This window comes from Orcinus orca, chromosome 2 (genome assembly GCF_937001465.1).
Source record: "Orcinus orca chromosome 2, mOrcOrc1.1, whole genome shotgun sequence".
Classification (NCBI taxonomy): Eukaryota; Metazoa; Chordata; class Mammalia; order Artiodactyla; family Delphinidae; genus Orcinus; species Orcinus orca.
The window spans coordinates 154,045,560-154,068,547 of record NC_064560.1 but is presented as its reverse complement, the minus strand read 5'-3'; the positions used below and the strand labels follow the sequence as shown (position 1 = coordinate 154,068,547).

The 22,988-nt window shown below is 37.3% G+C and overlaps 1 protein-coding gene across 7 annotated transcripts in view; it reads left to right on the top strand.

The window, feature by feature from the left end:
* The window catches only part of FERMT2 (FERM domain containing kindlin 2), a 98,891-nt gene that overhangs the window by 37,393 nt on the left and 38,510 nt on the right, over positions 1-22,988 (top strand). For all 7 annotated transcript variants that reach the window (XM_049704890.1, XM_049704894.1, XM_049704888.1 and 4 more), the window contains one exon: positions 11,631-11,864. In XM_049704890.1, coding sequence (XP_049560847.1) covers positions 11,631-11,864 — 234 coding nt within the window. The remainder of the gene's footprint in view (positions 1-11,630; positions 11,865-22,988) is intronic.

Genomic DNA, 22,988 nt, shown 5'->3' with positions numbered 1-22,988 from the left:
TTGAAAATTTATTTTCTGATATTTTCTCTCAGTTTCAATAATTTTGCTTCTAAGTGAATCAGTGTTCTTAAGAGAAGAAGATAAGCAATAAATCATTGAAATGTGGAGCTTACATTTCAGTTTCCTTTCCTTTCACGATTCAGTTTTCAGACTCGATTATCTACTATTTAGTTGTATAAGGACCATCCAGTTTCAGTGTATCCTTGGGCAACCCTTATACAGTTTTCAAGGTTATGGAGCCGATAACCTTCGGCCCAGAGGAGGTGACATTTGCTTTGGAATCGGTAGTGAATCTTTTCTGAGATATTTACCTATCTTCTATTATGCTGTAACTAAAAACTACATTAAGTATTTTAAAGGTCAATTGTGATGTTAAAGCATCAGTGTGTTGATGGTTTTGATATCTTTTCTTAATGGAACGCTCAAGGTTATGAATAAAACACCAATCAAGTGCCAGCATTATTTATCGTAGATGAAGATGTCTGTTGGATAAGTGCCTCCCGGCTTATTGTTCCTTAATGCAGCTCCTGAATTTCATAACCTTTGAAATTAAAAATAACTTGAAGAAAGCAAACAATTGCTGTATCATTTTAAGGTTTTATGCAAGGTGTTGATGAAATCTGTTGCTGTGATAGAATGCCCTTGTTGTGGACCACAGACTGTGGGAGGGCCTCCTGACTGTGTCACAGTCCTGACTTTACCATATTCTAGCTGTGCAGCTCTGTGACCTACCTGTCTGTGCCTCTGCTTGCTCATCTGTAAAATGGGAATAATAATAGTATCTTTATCCTAGGATTAGTATAAGGATTCAGTTAGTTAATATATATGAAGTGTTATAGAATAGCCTTTGTCAATGTAGCTATGTTGATGATGAAATGTAGCTGTGTAAAATGTTCCCTTTTACTGAGCTAGAGAAATAATATTTTATAAAAGATTGAGAAAGTGTCATTTATAAAGGTAAGCCAAATAGTACTGATTTATCCTCTACCATATTAGGAATGCATTTTAACTTTATTATGCTAACTTGCATCACTATGGGTAATATTTTTAAAAAGTATAACATGTTTTAGAAGCAGTAGATTTTATGCTTCAATATGTACAAAATTATAGATAAACTATGCTTAAATGGAGGGTATTTCCAATAAATTTAATGTTCTGGTTTAGGCAAGTGCCTTCTTTAAAAGGTGAACTTCGTTAGTGTTTAAGAACTTAAGTCTAAGACATGCCACTTCGAGTTATATATGACCTTGCCATGTTATTTTAACCTCTCCTGATTATTAGTCTCATTTAACCTTAACCTTAGTTTACTTCCCTGTTTCTTGGAGTTACTCAGTTAACCACCTGAGTATGGTGTTAAAAGTATTATCAGAATCCCTGGTAATAAGTAGACTGCCTATATTAAGAGCTCAAAAAAATGTTATCCTCAGTTGTCCTTCAAATACTATGTAAACCTAAAACATAAATTTGAACTGTGGATTGAAGTAGGCTAATTCATTTTCATTGTATTTATGTAGTACTTAACCAGAAACTCCTTCTTATTTTCTTGCTGTTGGAAGTTTTGTTTAATGGTTCTGAACTCTGAATATATTCCCCGAAGCCACACTGCCTTGGGTTTAAGTACTGGCTTCACTCCCTATAAGCTTTGTGACCTTGTGTCAAGTTATTTAGCATTGCTGTGACTTAGTTTCCTTACAAGTAAAATGGAGATAATGGTATACTTACCTCATAGGGTTGTTGTGAGGATTAAATGAATACCTATGTGTAAAGCACACAGTGGCACATAGTAAGTTCTGTTAGAGTAACTGGTGTTATTTTATTGAGGGTCCTAATGGACCTCTGGGATATCTCACTATTAAATATCTCACCTTATGAGTTCGGGGAATAAATGCCTTAAAGAACTTAGACTAGGAAAGAGGGGCTTTAGAGCAAGAGGAGACATTCGCATGTAAATATTCCTACCTAAAGTCTGTATACCCATATTCTGTTTTCAGTAGGTTAGAGAGGTTTATAACATGAGACTTTTGTGGGGATTAAAGAGGTACATGAACTTGACCTCATCAGTAGTAGCAGCAAGCAAAATATTTATGGAGGGCCAACCATTATATTAGGTAATGGGACATAGTCCCCACTCAAAACGTGAGCAGCTTTCTAGTACCAAAATGGAAACAGAAGATTGCTTTGAGTTGACAGTCTGGTTGTGAAGTGCCAAATAAGTGGTACAGGAAGGTGGTGGAGATTTAGAAGCATGAACAGAGACTGGCTTTATTTAAAGAGGGCCAGGGTGAAAAGTTAGGAAGAAAGGCATTCTGGATTGAGGATTGCGGTGTTTATGGTGTTCTGGAGACTAGCTTAGAGAAGTAGAAGATAATAATTATAGAGAGGAAAGATATAGTTAAGTAAGTGAGGAAATGATATTCTGTTCTATTATTCCTTCACGCACCCACTTAATGTTTTAAATGAGAACCTGCTGAATGCTAGATGCCATACTATGAATGAGAGAGACAAGAAGTGAACAAAATTAGCTTATTCCTTACACTCATTCAACTTGTAGTCTTAGGGGCAAGACAGTCTTTAAATAAGTAATTGCTATAATGTGATGAGTGTTAGGATAATTGAAATAGTTCTGAGAGTATGTACTGGGGAATCTGACCTAGTCAATGGGGAAGGGTTTCTGGAGGAAATTACTTTTAAAACGAGGGCTGACGGTGGAGTAGGAATTAGCCAGAAGAGTGACAAAGGATCTTAGCATGGGGGCATGGGATAAAAGAACAACAGGTTGGGAGAAGATGAGAAGTCCCAGCATGAGAGCATGGGAACAAGGGAAGGCTGCCATTTGAGGAACTGAAAGAAGTCTAATGATGATGGAGGAATGGTCCTGGGGAACCCGTGACTTGACAGGCTTAAGAAATAAGCAAGTGCTTGAAGTGCGTTGTAAACCAGGTTTAAAACACTTGTACTAAGAGCTGTGAGGTACCAATAATAGATTTTAAATTGGAAGAGACATTAGATCTTTACAAATTTGGAGTTCATCATGTACATATGTGTCAGTAACATAAGATACAAGCAGTAGTAAGCCTCTTGGATTACAAGAAATATCTTTTCAGTAGTCTGCACTCCAGTCCTGTATTAGAATTTGTTTCTGAGATAAATTTTAAATGTCAAAGCCAATAAAATATTCTTAAGTTACTTCTTTTTTGAACTATAGAATAGCTAGTGCCTTTGACCAACTTTAAAAGACAAATCCAGTTATATTACCTCTGTGAGTCAAATACTAACTGATACATTCAGCCTTGATGTTAACTCTCTTAGAATTTGTTACATGTTGACATTGCATGGACTCTGAGTCCAGTCTTCTAGGAACTAAGTCAAGTTGAACCAAATTAGTAGTAAGCCGTTGGATTGGATAGAAAGTTACCCACCCTCTGGAAATGAATAATTGACATGACTTCTGTTTGTGCGCACTCTGTAATTGCATGCATGTATGTCATCTGGTAAAGCTCCTCAACTACTTTGAGTTAGTATATTTTATAATAGGAAATAATTGATATTGAAATTGATAAACATTATTTTGGGTTTGTGAGTAACTTCAGAAGGCCATTTGTAAACTTAGTTGATTTTGTTTTGTTTTGATGAGTGAATTCCTAATTTTCAATCAAGTTAGCTATGTCAAAGAAACATCAGTGAGTCACTTTTTAATCAGGAGTTTAGTTTCTAAATGTTTTTGAAAACTGGGTGATGCATCTGCTTTAGCCAGTCATTGAAGTCTTAATGTAAACCAATAGTTTTCTTAAGCTAAAATTGAATGGGGTACTTTAATTGAAATAATTTGGCAACTTGAATGATATGTAAAGTTTGAAGCAGTTTACTGCTTATGCTAACAGATGAAAAACATTTTTTTTAAGAAAAGGACATATCATATTTTTGGAAACCATCAGTATTTTGCACAGTTTCAGTATGCACATGTTTCAGTTATCATGGTTTAGTTAACACCAGTTATCCAACAACATGGTTCACATTTTAGTTACCACCATACTTTGAGTAACTGCATAAAGTACCAACTTTGCTTCTAGCTCTTCAGTCTACAATTCACAATTCACTGTGTCAGTAACATGTGAATCATGATCGGTGACCAGTCATATCACATATTTCAGTCTGTCCATGATTGGTTACTGTATATTTGTGTTCATGCATAAGCCAGCATATGTAGTTGTGTTGCTTCTTTTTCTCCCACTGATAAACTCATGAGATTTTTTTTAAATGGATAACTGAAAGAGGGAATTGGCCAACAAAGATAAATGTGCAGCAGAAAAATCCAAAAAGTGGTGATGCCAGAACTGAAATTTGAATCAAGACTAAATGGAGTTATAGAAGAAACAGCTCACCGTGGGAATGCGGGTGCTGTTGCCATCTGAGAGACTCTAGATACACAGCCAGAGGAATTTAGTGAAGGCAGACTTATTGACATAAATGAGATTAAGTGGTATGACAAAAAAGACAAAGATGTCTCAGAGGAAGCGACACCAGCAAAAAACTGCATATTAAAAGAACTCTCGGAGATATAGCATGGCATTGAAAGTACGCAGGATAAAATGTTGGAAATTGATCCAGACCTAGAAAGGAGTATGATAATTTTCCAGGGCATAGACAAGTAGTATTTAAACTATTCTTGGGGACTTCCCTGGTGGTCCAGTGGGTAAGACTCCACGCTCCCAATGCAGGGGGCCCGGGTTCGATCCCTGGTCGGGGAACTAGATCCTACATGCATGCCTCAACTAAGAGTCCACATGCCGCAACTAAGAAGTCTGCATGATGCAACTAAAGATCCCTCATGCAGCAAGACCTGGTGCAGCGAAAATAAATAAATGAATAAAACTACTCTTGGTAAGTTTTTACAAAGAAGTGTAACACTTCTCAATATTTCTAATGTTTTAAATTACAGTACAGTAAATACCAGTTTTATTATTTTTTCATTTGCCTGTATACACTTAAGAGTTTACACGTTGCCTGCATATTACAAATATTTATTGGTTTAATTCCATGTGCCAGGCCCTGGGCTCTGCCTTTTAAAATATTTATTTTACTTATTTATTTTCGGCTATGTTGGGTCTTCATTGCTGCACGCGGGCTTTCTCTAGTTGCGGCGAACGGGGCCTACTCTTCCTTGCGGTGCACGTGTTTCTCATTGCGGTGGCTTCTCTTGTTGTGGAGCATGGGCTCTAGGCACACATGGGCTTCAGTAGTTGTGGCATGAGGGCTCAGTAGTTGTGGCTTGCGAGCTCTAGAGTGCAGGCTCAGTAGTTGTGGCGCACGGGCTTAGTTGCTCTGCGGCATGTGGGATCTTCCTGGACCAGGGATCGAACCCGTGTCTCCTGCATTGGCAGGTGGATTCTTAACCACTGCACCACCAGGAAAGTCCCTGGGCTCTGCCTTTGAGGTACAAGATAAATAAGATCAAAGACCCATAATCTAGTGGAAGAAGGTAGTTACATAAAATCAATTATAATGAAGTGTGGTATATATTCAGAGTGCTAAGATGTACGTAACGGCTTTAACAGGAGGGTCAGTGAAGGCTTGGAGATGGTAATATTTGGTTTTTGTGTAGGATTTTGTCAGCTTGATGAGGGGAGGAAGAGAAAGGTATCCAATCAAGGACGCACAAAACATCAAGTTGTTTCACAAACTGGGCCAGAGCCTGAGCTGTACCTGGGGATAGCCAAGCAGTGTGGGGCACAGATGGTTAAGGTTTGTGTAACCCGCTAAGAGGTGATAAAATGCTTCAGCAACAGAAGGACCTGTAAAGTTACGTAGAGAAGTAAAATGATCAAATTTGCATTTTAAAAGATAACTCAGATAGTTTTGTAAAAAATGGGATCATAGTAGTTCAGACAAGAGATGCTGAGGACTTAAGCTAAAGCAGTGTAATAAAAAGAAAGGAGGGGACAAGTTTAACAGCTGTTTGAGAGGTAAATTCCATAGTACTTGGGTAGAAAGAAAAACCGAGGAAGAAACTAGACCTTGGAGAGAGAGATTCAATTTTAAAGATATTCAATTTTAAAGATTAGGTTAATATAATTACTATTTATATGATCTTGGTGTAGTCTCCCTTAATTTGTTGAATGGACGGGGTGAGTGGGGGACAGTTACTGAATTATGGAATATTTACATGCTTCATTGCTAGTGTTTCCTTTTTTCATTTTATTGATTAACAAAAGTATATGTCAGCTGAGTTAGCTCTGGGACTTTTTTTAAAGCAGTCTGTTTCTGCTTTTCATAGCTGTGGAAAATCAGGAATATACTTCTTTCTAGTATACTAATAATCCTATTATAGTAACTTTGATTCAGTCATAGATAGCCTTGTAGTAATGTAGTATAGAATACACTGCTGAGAATCTGTTGGGGATTATTCCTCTAGAATGAAGCGTAGTCTGGAAGGGAGGGTTACTCTTCTACAATAAGATTAAAAATAATTGAGGAATTTACTTGGTCTCTGTAGAACAGTCTTAAAGAAGAGAGGAATGACTTGGAAGTTATTACAATTATTTTTAGATGATAGAGTATTCATTTTATAATATAATTCTAGTTTCTAATGTAAAATCAAAAGTGGTTAATTACATTATTTTTCTAAATTGTGTCTTTACAGTTGATACCTGTTTGTGTTCTTCACTTATTTTGAACTCAGTTTAATTTTGCATAGTACTATACTCATTCTTCAAATAGTAAAATAGCTACTAACCATAACCTTTTTGAGTTTTATTGTCTGTAGCTGCCATTGTTAAATCAGTTAAAGACATGCATAATATAAATATTCCTTCACACTTGGTGTTTTGAGAGTGAACTGATGAGTCACTTTGTAGCGTTGGCCGGTTCTAGGATGGACCTCTTGAAACCAACCCTCACTTGAATCACAGTTTCCATGGTCTAGTCCTTAATTATCTGGTGTAATCCATATCTTTCTTAGGATATATCTTGAATTGACTAGCTTCTTGGTGTATGGAGGGGACTGGGGTCCATTATATATATATAAATTGACATTCCAAAGTATGGATAGTATTGGAACAGAGAAATGGAGTGGTTTGAGTGACTATTTCCCTGTAGCTCTTTGAGACCCTAATGAACTAGCAGTCTTATAGGAAATAGGTATTTAGGAGTGAGGAAGAGGACAGATTGGACATCTGTAGGGAGGTAAAGAAATTATTAAATAAAGTGGAAATACCAGGTCTCTGTGTGCCTGGGAGACAGAGTTTGTTAACCTTGGGCAGAGCTGAGTGAACATAAATTTAGTCTGTGAGCCCATTTTCTCATGCTGACTCTTCAGTTGAGATATCAGTTAGATACCTATTAGAACTGGATTCTGATCTTTCTGCCACTGTCCGCGTCCCTCACTTGGACTGTAAGTGACTCTTTGATGGGAATTCTTACGAAACTAATTATGTATTCCCATGGCCTAGTTTAGTGTCTGGCATATGGTAGGTCCTTGGAAAATGTTTATTGATTCATTTATTGGTTGTGTACCTGAAGAGCAACACTTCGTCCATTTTGCCTATTTCCTTTTTTGAAGGTCTGAGTGATTAAAAACAAGAACACGAGGGCACATCCTAAAAACAAGGGAGCAGTATCCTCAGCTGCCTCACCTCTGAAATTAAAAGGAGTTTGGGAGGAGAGAGACCTAAAAGAGTGAGAGTGAGGCATTCTTAAGAACAAAAGATGATGTGATCGAAAAGCGAAATTAATATTTAATGTCCTTTACATTTCAATAAACATTAGGGATAACATTATAGAGATAATTTTTTAAACTTATTTAAGCATTAATTTTACTTGTAGACCTTGTCTTTACACATTATTGGCAATAACATTTCATTAGAAACATCAGAATAGTTCCTATGTTTCAGGAATTAGAGAGGAAAGCAGAAGGTAAAGCTCTTCTGTTTTTAGGAGCTTTAGTAGAGGAAAGAAACCTTGGCTTAAGACAACAAATTGTAGCTGGGAAAGAGGAAGGAGGCCAGTTAATTCCTGGAGTTTATGGAAGGATGACGAGGGAGTAGCCAAGTGCCCTACTTTAGCAGGAAGCCCTTGTCTCCCTCACAACTTAACAGCAACATTGTCTTTCTTCCTCTCCATCCAATCCACAGTCTTCAGGTGCAACTTAGCAGTTTTCCTTACATCTCTAGTTGAACATCAGCCATATATTCTGCAAAAGCCTTATGATATCAGTTTAGTGTAATATTGCTAGTAGTATACTTTGGGCTATTTTAGATTTGAGTAACAGTCTGATTTGGAACCTATTTATAATGTTTCTTTGTGGCAAATCTAAATTCTAAGACTTAAAGGAACTTTGGAACATAATCATTTCATATAGGAGGGATTGTCTTGAGCAAAAGAAGATGTGAGAGAGAAGAGGAAAAAAATCACTCCCCTGCTTAAAATCGATTTCTAGACCCACACCCAGAGTGGTTTGGGCTGAGTCCAGGCATTACTCTATTTGAAAAGTTGCTCAGATAATTCTAATGCCAAACAAGCTGGAAAACACTGCTCTAGTGGCTTCTCTCACACACATAATAAAAGCTAAACGACTTTATAATATGCAAGGCTTCTGCCGAGCTCTCTGATGCTTCACCTCCTCAATTCTAGTCAAATTGGCCTTCTTCAAAGATGCTGGCACTTTGTTCTTCTCATCACTGTATCTCTAGCACTAGAATAGTGCCTTCTGGCACACAGTAAATGTTCAGTAGATATTTGTGGAATTAATGAATATTTTATAGATGCTGTTTGTTCTTGTTCTGTAGTAGTGATTATCTTATAATTAATGCTGATTAGGTTGCTGGTATTTTGAGTCTTCAAGAATGCTACCAAAAATTACACTATTTGAACATATGTTACAGGCTCCCATAGTCCAGCCATTCCATCTTCTAACACCGACTACTTCTTTTGCTGTCAGAATGCCTGCTTTTCTCTGTTTTTGTCTCTTGGCATGTGCCCTATCAACACTTCAGATCTTTTCTGGTGTCCTGTTTCTGCTTTTATTTGGGGTAATTTTTCTTTCCTATATTGTTACTTACCTACTATTTTCTGTGGGTAAAAAAGACTGATTTTACCAGTGTTGCCAGTCAGTAAAAGATTTTCTCTCTTTCTGTGGGTAAACAAACTATTCATAGGTTTCTAGTACACAGTCTTTGGATTATATGTCCTTCTTGTCAATGTTTATTCTTATTGGATGCAGGGGTGCCATTCCTTTGGTGTAAAAAACCAAGGTGGAATTGATGGGGAGGGTTAAATTTTTAAAGAGGAAGATCACGGGAAGTACCTGTTTCTGAGGTCAGCGTTTGAAGCCTAAGTGATGCAAAGTTGAGATTTTATTGCATCCGGGCCTACAAAGTCTTTCTGTAAAAAGTCCATGTAGTAAATATTTCAGCCTTGGTGAGTTAACTGCTTGAGTGTAGGGTGGCCAGCCCATGCGTGGCAGCTGGGGAAATGCTGGGAATTGAATGGCCCTAGGAGCAGCCCTCAACCAAGGAATTGGATAGATGCCCCAGCTTTCTCTTTCCTTAGGGGGATAATTCTAAGTCATGTTCTATGTAATTCCTCGGAGGATATCTCACAGGACTGAACTCCAGTTAGCCACAGAAGTTAATGAATCCTTAATAGACTTTTCTCCCTCTGTTTTGCTTTTCCTAATCCCCTCAGGTATGCTTCCTGGGGTCCCCCCACCCCCACCCCAAATAAGCTATTTGTGCCAAAGTTCTTATTTCAGGATTGTCTTTGATGTAAGTCAAAGGGAACCCAAATGACTTAAGTCAGTATTTACAAAACTATTATTATTATTAGCGGTGTACAGCTTTTTCCTCTCTTCTCCCCCCACTGGGAATATATGTTGTAGCTTCCTTAATGGTTGATATTGGGAGCAGAAGTGAATGGATTGAGATATGGGGAAGAAAGTATTAGATACCTACCTACAATTAATTCAGTTCAGCTCAGCCTTGCTCTGCTTGGTTACTATCATTCTTTACAAATTATCTTTTTCTGCCTTGGGTTCTTTATTCCTGAAGAAAAAAGTAAACCATCTGTAATGTGTGTGACATTTACCTCATAGTATATGAAAAGGTCCCAACCTTGGTTGTGTTCTTATGAGCTAGATCAGATTTGTTGTTTCTAAAAGTTAGTTGATAAATTCTGTGCTGGAAAATAGTTTAAGATGCAGGGTACTATATACATTGTGTCACAACTAAGTAAGTAGTTGTAAAATATGTATTTCTGCAGCCAAACTTCAAATAACATAATTGGGCTTTCCCAAAACAAATATTGAAATTTCAAAATGGCAATATAATCACAAGTAATTACAGTTCTCCCATTAAAGTACTTACTAATTAAAATATTTTTTTTAAATGGCTGGGGGAATTGAAAGTCTTTTTCCCACCTGTGATGTGTTTCTTCCATAATGAGGAGAAGTTAATTATATCAAGTAAATTTCACCGTTATAGAAAGTGTTTCTAGGCTCATAATCAGTGTGGTGGTTTGATTTTTTACTCTGAAGCTTTCTGGTAGACAGGTGCTAAAAAAGAAATTTCAGGTTAGTGTATACTTTTAAATTTATCTTCTTAAAATTGAACAATTCGTTTTAAAACTGTATTAAGATGAACTTTATATCAGAATCATGATAATGTTTTTCATTTTTATTTTCTTCCCCTGGAAAGCTTTGTTTGGCTAATACTGTTTTTTTAAAAAAATATCCTGTCCCCCTTTTTTGGTTCTTAGTTTATCATATAATTGATACAAAAAGTCTTTACTTTTATTGCTACTTTAAGAACTCGCTAAAGTTGGCTTTTATTTGCAAGTTTATTGTTATGATCGGCTATATCTGGGGGTAGCCAAATCTTGTGTAAATTATACTCTTTATTTGGTATAAATTTATTTTCATTTAATTTAATTGCATAAGGATGTTAAAGAGTATAACAGATATTAATGTTTTCTCTTGTACCAAAATATATTGGGGGAAAAAAGTTGGACAGTGAGACTTATAAGTTACTTTTCTCGGAATGTATTTGGGTGTGTGGTTGGGAGTGTAGTTTTTTTGTTTTTGTTTTCTCTTAATAAGTTATTAAGTGTTGCTCGTGGATGTTTTCTTTTCCAGTCTCTTCTTTACCTAGGATATTGGGTTTTGTTCACTTTGGTTCCATCTTACTTTTCACCACTCATTAACCTCAGCATGCCTCTGCAGCCTCATATATCTCAGCCTTCTCACCTATTTTATCATCAGAATATCGTACATTCCTCGAGGCTGGGCTCAGAATCCACCAACTCCGCCTCATCGTTAATCCTTCTGATTCTAGTCCCCAGGGTTCTCTTTGTTCTCGGAATGCCTACAGAGAGTACTTACTCTCTTCCTCGTTGTGTGTCCCCCTTAAGCATTACTAGGTTACCCTGTGTATTCTGCCTCAGCTCCCTTCTATACTAGTTTTCAAGGGCAGAATGTTTTCTCAGCTATTTAGTATTTCTTTTGTACCTATCACAAAACAGGCACTTAGTATTTAATTAGTTGATCATATTAAATACCCAGTTATTTAGTTTTCTGCTTATGATTTCTGTCAAGGTGATCTTGATGATTTTTAGAAGTGTTTTGTTTGTTTGTTTAATAGATGTAAAAAAAGATTGGTCTGACCACGCTCTGTGGTGGGAAAAGAAGAGAACTTGGCTCCTCAAGACACATTGGACCTTGGACAAGTATGGCGTTCAGGCAGATGCTAAGCTTCAGTTCACCCCCCAGCACAAGCTGCTCCGCCTGCAACTTCCCAACATGAAGTATGTGAAGGTGAAAGTGAATTTCTCTGACAGAGTCTTCAAAGCTGTTTCTGACATCTGTAAGACTTTTAGTAAGTATTAGATAAATTCATGAAATTATGAGTTGCATGATATGTATATGACTGATGACTGACATTGAGTTTATCTCAAGGAGTAGGGATTGGGGTGAGCTATCTGTGTTTGTGAAAATATTACTTTATTCTTCAAAGTTTTTATATTACTTTAAGGTAAAGAAATGTTGAGTTAAGGTAGAACAGGAGGTGTCTAGTATTTCCTTATTAGAAATATATATTATTATTTAATACCTCATTCTGATGACTTTATTTTTATGGGAAGGAAAAGAGAACAGGCAATTATTTGCAGAGTGATGTAGCTTTAGTAGTATTTCCTTCAACGTAAGTAAATATTCAATTTTAGTGATTCAGGCAGATTGTGTTCCTTCATTGAAGGCCTGACACAGCTCCTAAGGAAATGACCATGAGTGTTGTCGTCCTTAACCAGTCTACAATTTGAAAACTCTTGTAGCAGTTCTGTTTATGTTTTCTGAAATGAGATGTAGATTACTTTTGGCTGTCCCAATTCTGTCATATGACAGGAAATATTCAACCATCAGAGAAAATGTGAACCATTGTCATTACCATTAGTACATAACTCCATTGTACCATAGATTTGGGGGAGATACAGGACGTTACTGTATTGTTCTAATGACTCAAATTACAAGGTTTTTTTTTTTATGTTTAATGGAATTCCTAAGACAAAAATTAAAATACAGAAAAATATAAAGAATTATGTAACATTTACCTAAATCCTATTATCTAGAATTAATAGCTGATATTTTATCATTTTGCTAAACTATTTTTTAAGTCAAAATAATATAGGTAAAGTTCTTGATTCATATTCTCCTCTAATCTCCCTTCACAAAGCAACTACTGCATGAGGTTAATATGTATCTTTCCAGTACTTTTGAAAATATGTAAACATACATACATGTATCCACATCTGTGAGTGTGTATATCCCAAAACAAAATGTTCCTGCAGTTGCTGTGCAGGTATCTTCTTAATGCCGTTTTGCACGAGTGTGGAGGAATTTCTCTTTTGTGTTTGTGTAGAAGTAGAAAGTAGAATTGCTGTGTTTTAAGTGTACACATAATTCATTTCAGATACCGTCAGATTGCTTTCCCAAGTGGTTATACCAGTTTACATTCCAACCGTCAGTGTGTGAAAACCCATTGCCTCAAGTTGTCACTAACACTTGAACGTTGTCAGTTTTTAGTGTTTGCTTCTCTGAGTGAAAAAATACAGTATTTCATTTTAGTTTATAAAGATAACTATGTTTTTATGTCTTTACTGGCCATTTCAGTTTCTTTTTTGAATTGCCTGTTTATATCATTTATCAGTTTTTTTAATAAACTTTTTTTTACAGCAGTTTTAGGTTCACAGCAAAATTAAGCAGAAAGTACAGAGTGTTCCCATTTACCCTCATTCCCACACATACAACCTCCCCACTATCAAGACCCCACACCAGACTGGGACATTTGTTGTAATGATAAACCTTCATTGATACATCATTATCATCCAGACTCCATGGTTTACATTAGCGTTTACTCTTGGTGTCGTACAGTCTACAGCTTTGGACAAATGTATAATGACATATCCATCATTGTAATATCATACAGAATAGTTTCACTGCCCTGAAAATCTGTACTCTGCCTTTTCATCCCTCCCCTACCAACCCCTGGCAATTGTTAGTCTGTTTACTGTCTCCATAGTTTTGCCTTTTACAGAATGTCATACAATTGGAATCATACAATATGTAGCTTTTCAGATTGGTGTCTTTTGCTTAGTAATGTACATTTAAGTTTCCTTCATGTCTTTTCGTAGCTTGGTGACTCATTTTTTTAAGCGCTGAATAATATCCCATTGTCTGGATGTGCCACAGTTTATTTTCCACACCTAATGACAGATATCTTAGTTATTTCCAAGTTTTGCAATTATAAATAAAGCTGCTGTAAACATTCACGTACAGGTTTTTTTTTGTGAACATGTGTTTTTTACTCCTTTGGGTAAATACTAAGGAGTATGATTGTTGGATCATATGGTAAGAATATGCTTAGTTTTGTAGGAAACCGCTAAATTGTCTTCCAAAGTAGCTATGCCATTTTGCATTCACATTCAGCAGTGAATGAGAATTCCTGTTGCTCTTGAATTCTCACCAGCATTTGGTGTTGTCAGTGTTCTGGATTGTGGCCATTTTTATAGATGTATAGTGGTATATCATTGTTTTAATTTTGCATTTCCGTGATGTGGAACATCTTTTCATACGCTCATTTGCCATCTGTACATCTTCTTTGGTGAGGTATCTGTTAAGGTCTGTGGCCTATTTTTCAGTCAAGTTTTTGTTTTTTTACTGTTGAGTTTTAATAGTTCTTTGTATATTTTGGGTAACAGTCCTTTATCAGATATGTCTTGCAAATATTTTATCCCAGTCAGTGGCTTATCTTTTCATTATCTTTGGCAGCTTCTTTCACAGAGCAGAAATTTTTAATTTTTTTTTTTTTTTTTGCGGTACGCGGGCCTCTCACTGTTGTGGCCTCTCCCGTTGCGGAGCACAGGCTCCGGACGCGCAGGCTCAGCGGCCATGGCTCACGGGCCCAGCGGCTCCGCGGCATGTGGGATCCTCCCGGACCGGGGCACGAACCCGCGTCCCCTGCATCGGCAGGCGGACTCTCAACCACTGTGCCACCAGGGAAGCCCAGAAATTTTTAATTTTTATAAAGTCTGGCTTATCAGTTATTTCTTTCATGGATCATGCCTTTGTTATCATATCTAAAAAGTCATCACCAAACCCAAGGTCATCTAGAGTTTTTTCTATGTTATCTTTTAAGGCTTTTACAGTTTACATTTAGGTCTGTGATCCATTTTGAGTTCATTTTTGTGAAGGGTGTGGTCTGGGTCTAGATTCATTTTTTTGCATGTGGATGTCCAGTTGTTATAGCACTGTTTATTGAAAAGTTATCTTTTCTCCATTGTGTTGCCTTTGCTGCTTTGTCAAAGACCAGTTGACTATATTTATATAGGTCACTTGCTGGGCTCTATATTCTTTTCCATTGATCTGTTTGCTGTTCTTTTGCCAATACCACCTTGTCTTGATTACTGGAGCTTTTTACAGTAAGGATTGAAGTCAGGTAGCATCAATCCTCCAAATTTGCTCTTCTCCTTCAATATTGTGTTGGGTATCCTGGGTCTCTTGCCTTTCCATATAAACTTTAGAATTAGTTTGTCAGTATCCATAAAATAACTTGCTGAGATTTTGTTTGGGATTGCATTGAATCTATAGATCAAGCTGAGAAGAACTGACATCTTGACAGATCAAGTCTTCCTGACCATGAACATGGAATGTCTCTCCCCTTATTTCTTTCTTTAATTTCTTTCATCACAGTTTTGTAGTTCTCCTTATATAGATCCTGTGCATATTTTGTCATATTTATATGTAAGTATTTTATTTTTTGGTGCTAATGTAAATAGTATTGTGTTTTACATTTCAAATTCCACATGCTCACTGCTGGAAAGCAATTTACTTTTTTTTTGCGGTACGCGGGCCTCTCACTGTTGTGGCCTCTCCCATTGCGGAGCACAGGCTCCGGACGCGCAGGCTCAGCGGCCATGGCTCACGGGCCCAGCCACCCCGCGGCATGTGGGATCTTCCCGGACTGGGGCATGAACCCGTGTCCCCTGCATTGACAGGAGGACTCTCAACCACTGTGCCACCAGGGAAGCCCGCAATTTACTTTTGTATATTAACCTTGTGTCCTTTACCTTGCTATAATTGTTTATTTGTTTCTGGAGTTTTTGTCACTTCTTCTAGATTTTCTGTAGAGATGATCATGTTATCTGTGAACAAAGACAGATTTCTTCCTTCCCAATCTGTACACTTTTTATTTCCTTTTCTTGTCTTATTGCATAAGCTAGGGCTTCCAGTACAATATTGAAAAGCAGTGATATGAGAGGACATCCTTGCCTTGTTCCTGTTTTAGTGGGAAAGCTTCTAGTTTCTCATCATTACGTATGTTGTTAGCTGAAGGTTTTTTGTAGATACTCTTTATCAAGTTGAGGAAGTGTTCCCCAGCCACGGATTGAACTTGGACCGCAGCAGTGAAAGCGCTGAATCCTAACCACTAGACCACCAGGGAGATCATAACAAGCCACACAGCACAGCCAAAAAAAAAAAAAAGTTGAGGAAGTGTTCCCCTCTATTTTAGTTTACTGTGTTTTATCATGAATAAGTGTTGGATTTTGTCATGCTTTTTTTTTTTTTAACGCCTATTGATATGGTCATGTGATTTTTCCTCTTCAGCCTTTTGATGTGATGGGTTATATTGATTTTTGGATGTTGAACCAGCCTTGCATACTTGACATAAATCCCACTTGGTCATGGTGTATAATTCTATTTATACATTGTTGGATTCGATTTGCTAATAGTTTATTAAAGATTTTTGCATTTATGTTCATTAGAGATATTGGTCTGTAGTTTTCTTTTCTTGCTATGGCTTTGTTTGATTTTAGTATTAGAGTAATGCTGGCTTCATAGAATGAATTAGGAAATATTTCCTCTGCTTCTATCTTCTGAAAGAGATTATAGAGAATTAGTATAATTTCTTCCTCAGATGTCAAGAAAAAAGCTCCTTGACATGGGTTTTGGCAATGTCTTTCTGGATAGAACACCTAAAGCACAAGCAAAAATAAACAAGTAGAATTACATCAAACAAAAAAATTTTCTGCATGGCCAAAGAAATGACCAACAAAATGAAAAACAACCTGTGGAATGGGAAAAATTATCTGCAATCCATATATCTGATGAGTTATTACCCAAAATATATAAAGAGCTCATATAGCTTAATAGCAAAAAATCCCCAAAGAATCCACTTTTAAAAATGGGCAAAGGACCTGAACGGACATTTTTCCAAACAAGTTATACACATGTTCAAAAGGTACATGGAAATGTGCTTAGCATCACTAATCATTAGGGAAATACAAATTGAAACCACAATGAGATATATCTCACACTTGTTAGAATGGTTATCAAAAAGACAAGTGATAAATGCTGGCAAGGATGTAGAGAAAAGGGAACCCCTGTGCACTGTTGGTGGGATTGTAAATTGATGTAGCCACTATGGAAAACTGTATGGAGGTTCCTCAAAAAACTAAAAGTAGGACTACCATATGATCCAGCAGTTCTACTTCTGGGAATATATCCAAAGGGAATGAAAGCACTGTGTCGGAGAGATAGCTGCACCTCCATGTTTATAGCAGCATTATTTATAATAGCCAAGACATGGAAACAGCCTAAGGGGAGGAATTGGATTAAGGTAGTCAAAAGGTACAAACTTCCAGTTACAAGATAAGTAAGTACTGGGGATGTGGTATATAGCACGATGACTAGAGTTAACACTACTGTATGGTTTATTTGGAAGTTGTTAAGAGAGTAGATCATAAGAGTTCTTACCATAAGGAAAATAAACTTTTTTTGGGTATCTGTATGAGATAATGGATGTTAACTAAATTTACTGTGGTAATATTATGTAAGTCAAGTCATTATGCTGTGCACCTTAAACTTACACAGTGTTGTATGTCAGTTATACCTCAGTAAAACTAGAAAAAATGTTTGGTAGAATTCACCAGTGAACCTGTCTGGCCCTAGTGCTTTCTGTTTTGGAAGATTATTAGTTATTGATTCAATTTCTTTAATAGGTATAGACTTATTCAGATTGTCTATTTCTTGTGTGAGTTTTGGCAGACTGCTAAGTTTTTTATTTGGTAAAAAGTATCTTGATTTTTTTTATAACATAACGCTTAAGAAGATGCTTCTGTGTAATGATTAAATGAGGTTTTTAGTTACATTTTCCTTTCCTTTTTGAAAGAAACACTGCTGGCAAAGCATGCTAAGTTCTTTTATGTAAGGTGGGTTCTGACATGCAGGCTTTACAAATGACGAGCCTTTTTAAGAGTAAATGGAAAGTTCATTTGTATCATTTTTTTAGATTCTGCATATAAATGGTATCATATGATATTTATCTTTCTCTGTCTGACTTCATTTCCTATGATAATCTCTAGGTCCATCTGTTACTGCTAATGGCATTATTTCATTCTTTTTTTATGGCTGAGTAATATTCCATTACATACACACACGTACACTCACACACCCCACATCTTCTTTATCCATTCATCTGTCAATGGACATTTAGGTTGCTTCCATTAGATTATTTATTTTATTTTTTTCCAGTGGTTTAGATGTAGGAATAGAAATTCACTATTTTTATTACCTTTCAAAACAAAATTGAATATGTTGAAGCCATAGGACTTTATAGACATTGCCTTTTAAAGGAAACTTCATCCAGGACAGTTAATTTAGATACTTCAGAGAGGAAATGCTAGGAAGTTGGAAAAAAGATATCAGAGAATTCAGTGATTATGGGAAAACAATTAGGTTTCTAAGTGTAATATTGCTTTACAGTGATAATATCAAATTGGCATGCAACACAGTTGATAGGCCATTTACTTTTTTTTTTTTTTTTTTGCGGTACTCGGGCCTCTCACTGTTGTGGCCACTCCCGTTGCGGAGCACAGGCTCCGGATGCGCAGGCTTAGTGGCCATGGCTCACGGGCCCAGCCGCTCCGTGGCATGTGGGATCTTCCCGGACTGGGGCACGAACCCGTGTCCCCTGCGTTGACAGGCGGACTCTCAACCACTGCGCCACCAGGGAAGCCCAGACCATTTACTTTTAATGTGATTATCAGTGTCGTTGAGTTTAAATCTGTCACCTTGGTATTTGCTTTTTATATGGTATTTATTTTAAGGTTTCTATGTGCTCTGTTTTTTTTCTTTCCCCTCTTTTCTTTTAAATTGAGGGGGGTTTGTTTGTTACAGTTACGTTTATTGTCACCTGTGACTTACTAGCTATTACCACTTTTGTCTTTTTAGTGGTTGTTCTGGGGTTACAGTGTATGACGTTAACTCTATTCACATTCTGTGTTCAAATAGTATGCCGTTTCACACACAGTCTAATAATCTTAAAACAGTGTAGTTCCATTTCCCCTTTCCTGTTCTGTGTGCTATTGTCATATGTGTTACTTTCAAATATGCTAAAACTCAACATTATTTTCCCCTAAAACAATAATTGTCTTTTTAGATATTAAAAAATAAGAAAAATGGTCTTCTATAATTGCCCACACATTTATCATTTTTCACTGCTATTTGTAAGAAGACTTTCCATGTGATACCCTTTTTCTTCTATCTGAGGAACTTCATATGACCTTTTTATGGTGCAGGTCTGCTAGTGATAATTTTTTTTTTTTTTTTACCTTTTGTCTACAAAAATCTTGCCTTCGTGTTTGGAAGATATTGCAGCTATGTGAAGAACTCTAGATTTTTTCTCTTTTCAGTAATTTTCAGATGTCTTTCTCTTGTCTTCTGGTTTGCATAATTTCAGAAAAGTCCGTTATGGCTCTTCTATTTTTTTCCCCTCTGAATGTTTTCTCTGTTAACCTTTTAAGAATTTATCTTTATCCTGGTTTTCAGCATTTAATTCTGGTGTGTCCTGGCATAGTTTTCTTTAGGTCTGTTCTGTTCTAGGGTCATGGTGTTTCTTAGATTTGTGGGTTTACGGTTTTTGTCAGATTTGTGTAATTTTCAACCACTAGTTCTTCAAATAATTTTTGGTGTCCCTTCCCACAGCTATCCTTTGTTGGGCTTGTTTCATATATGTTAGAGCAACAGTTATTCTTCCATAGATCACTGATGCTCTCTTCCTTTTTTCGGTCTTTATTCTCTGTGTTTCATCTTGGATAGTGTCCATTGTTGTCTTGAAGTTCATTGGTCTTCTGCTGATCTGCTGTTAATCCCATCCAATGTTCATTTCAGATGTATATTTCATCACTAGAAGTTTGATTTTGGACTTTTAAAAAATACATAAATCTTCAACTTTTTCTTCCTTATTTTTATCTTTTTCTCTCCTTTCTTAAACATATGGAGTGTATTTATAATAGATATTTTAATATCTTTGATTACTGATTCTATCATTGTAGTTATTTCTGCTTCTGCTACTTTTTCCCCCCTTTTACTCCTGGTAATGGGTTGCTTCTTTTATGTCTGGTAATTTCTGATTGAATGCTAGAGTCTGTTAATTTTTCATTGTTGGTGGCTGGATTTCTTTTTGTATTCCTTAAAGTAGCGTTGGATGGGACTTGCCTGGTGGCACAGTGGTTAAGAATCCACCTGCCAGTGCAGGGGAGACGGGTTTGAGCCCTGGTCCGGGAAGGACCCACATGCTGCGGAGCAGCTAAGCCTGTGCTCCACAACTACTGAGCCTGTGCTCTAGAGCCTGCGCGCCACAACTACTGAGCCCACTTGTCACAACTACTGAAGGCTGCGTGCCTAGAGCCTGTACTTCACAACAAGAGAAGCCACCACAGTGAGAAGCCCGCGCATCGCAGCGAAGAGTAGCTCCCGCTCGCCACAAATAGAGAAAGCCCGTGCACAGCAACGAAGACCCAACACAGCCAAAAATAAATAAATAAATTTAAAAAGTAGCATTGGCTTTTTTTTGTCAAATTTTTCAGTCATATTACTTGGAATCAGTTGGATCCTTTTGACACTTGCTTTTAAGCTCTGTTAGGGCAGGTCCAGAGCCACCATTAGTCCAGGGCTAATTTCCTTCTGGGGATTCTTCTCAATATCCTGTGTATTAGGAAGACTTTCCCCTCACAGATGCACAGATCAGTATTCACCCAGATCCCAGTGGATAACTACAGATCTCCAGATCTCTCTGTGGAGCTCTCTTCTCTCTGGTACTCTGACCCACAAATTTTAGCCATCTTGGCCTCCCTGGATTCCACCTCAGATCTCTCAACTCAGCGAGACCTGACTCTGTTTGCCCCCTCCCCACCCCGAACTACTTCTAGGCAGTAAGCTGGTACAGTCAAAGAGCTCATTCTGGTTTTTTTCTCTTCTCTCCTGTGCTCCTTGTTGTCTAATACCTGAAAAAGTTTCTTTTCCTTTCTTATTGTTTACATAAAGCAGGAGGGTAAATCAAATTCTTGTTACTCCGTCTTAGTTGAGACCATTCTTAACTCATCCTTGATTTTCTTCTAGCCCTGTACCTTTTTTAGAAAGCCATCATTTGCTCATTGAAGCATTATTTATAATAACAAAACCATTTCTTTCACAGAAATTTCAAATTGAACATGTTCAAAACTGAGCTCATGGTATTCCTTTCCAAATCTCTGTGTTCTGCCCTTCCCACTCTGCCTCTCAGAAGTCTCCGTAGCAGTAAAAGCACCATCCCAGATACATGTCAGAAACTTGGGAGTGGTCCTTAGCACCACTCTCTTCCTTATACACATTTCATCCATCACCCAGAAGTGTTAATTTTGCCTCCAAGATATATCTTGAATCTTTCCACATCTTTCCATCTCTACCATCCTTACTGCTCTCATAGGCCACACCACCACCATCTCTCTTCTGGAATGTTCCAGCAGCCTCCTAAGTGGTCTGCTTTATCCATCCTTGTTCCTTCCAATTCATTCTTTACACAATAAGCAGAAAGATTTTGAAATTATTTTTTTAATCAAAGCCATAGATAACAGTTAAAGCTAAAAAAGCATATAACATAAAATGACTTTTCTGTCCTATTTCTCCCCAACCCCAAGCACATTCCCTACCACTTTCTACTTTTTTACTGTTTCTTTTAGTTCCGTAATTTAAATAAAGTGCTTATGCTGTTCTTTTTTTTTTTTCTTTTTTTTTTTTTTGCGGTACGGGGGCCTCTCACTATTGTGGCCTCTCCCTTTGTGGAGCACAGGCTGCGGACACGCAGGCTCAGCGGCCATGGCTCACAGGCCCAGCCGCTCCGTGGCATGTGGGATCTTCCCGGACCGGGGCGCGAACCCGCGTCCCCTGCATCGGCAGGCGGACTCCCAACCACTGCGCCACCAGGGAAGCCCTGTTATTTCTTGATTTATCCATTTTAGATACCTGCTCACTTCTTTTTTCTCAACTTTTTCTTTCTCACTTTATTATAGCTATTATAATTTTTTATTAAATCAGTATCATTGTTTGCATTATTTTAACAAGGTGAGTATTTTTACTTGCTGAACCAAAGTGTATACTTTTACCTTTTCTATCTTATATGCCTTTTTGTTTATCATTTACTTAGTTTTGAAACTTCTCTGTTGTTGATTCTTCTACATTCTAGATTCTCTATAATTTTCATGATCAAATACATTATCTGATAATAATCTCCTCCCTCCCTCCTTTTTTTCCTTCCTAAACACACTGTGAAGTCCCTCCATCCTCCTGCTCCAATCTGGAGTAGATGGCTTCTAGGTCAAGTTGTACAGTTATAGCCCCAGAACTTCCCTCCACCATTGTCCAGGGAAAGTGTCTTCTCTCTCATACTTGATCCTTGCATTTTCCTCAGTGTTGATTTGCTCTTTTATTTTGATGGACTATATCCTCCATCATCAAAGGTAGATGCGATGTAAATTTTTGAGATGTCATATTTGAAATGTCTTTATTTTGTCCTTTGATAGGAATTGTTGGGTTGAAAATTAATTTCCCTCAGAATTGGGAATTCATTGTTCAGTTGTTTTAGCTTCCAGTATTGCTATTTATAGTCCTGATAGTGTTCTTAATTTTTATCCTTTCTTTGTAGACTGCTTTTTCTCTCTGGCATGTTTTAGGATTTTTTCCCTGCCATTTTGAAATTTCATAGTAATGTGCCCTAATTCCTCCCCTGTGTTTTTTTTCTTCTTTTTGTTGCTAGTAATTAGTCTGATATTAGTTCTTGGATTGATCCTCTTACGTGACTTTATATTTTGTCTGTTGCTTTTTTATTGTGGCTCTCAAATTTTATTTTTCAGTGTTTTATATTTCTATCTGGATCTTTATTACCCAGATATTCATGAATACATTTAACAGTTGTAGACTTTATATAAGTTAAACCTTAACAAAATAGTTAAGTGGTGGTGCAGTGGTTGAGAGTCCGCCTGCCGATGCAGGGGACACGGGTTGGTGCCCCGGTCCGGGAAGATCCCACATGCCGCGGAGCGTCTGGGCCCGTGAGCCATGGCTGCTGAGCCTGTGCGTCTGGAGCCTGTGCTCTGCAACGGGAGAGGCCACAACAGTGAGAGGCCCGCAT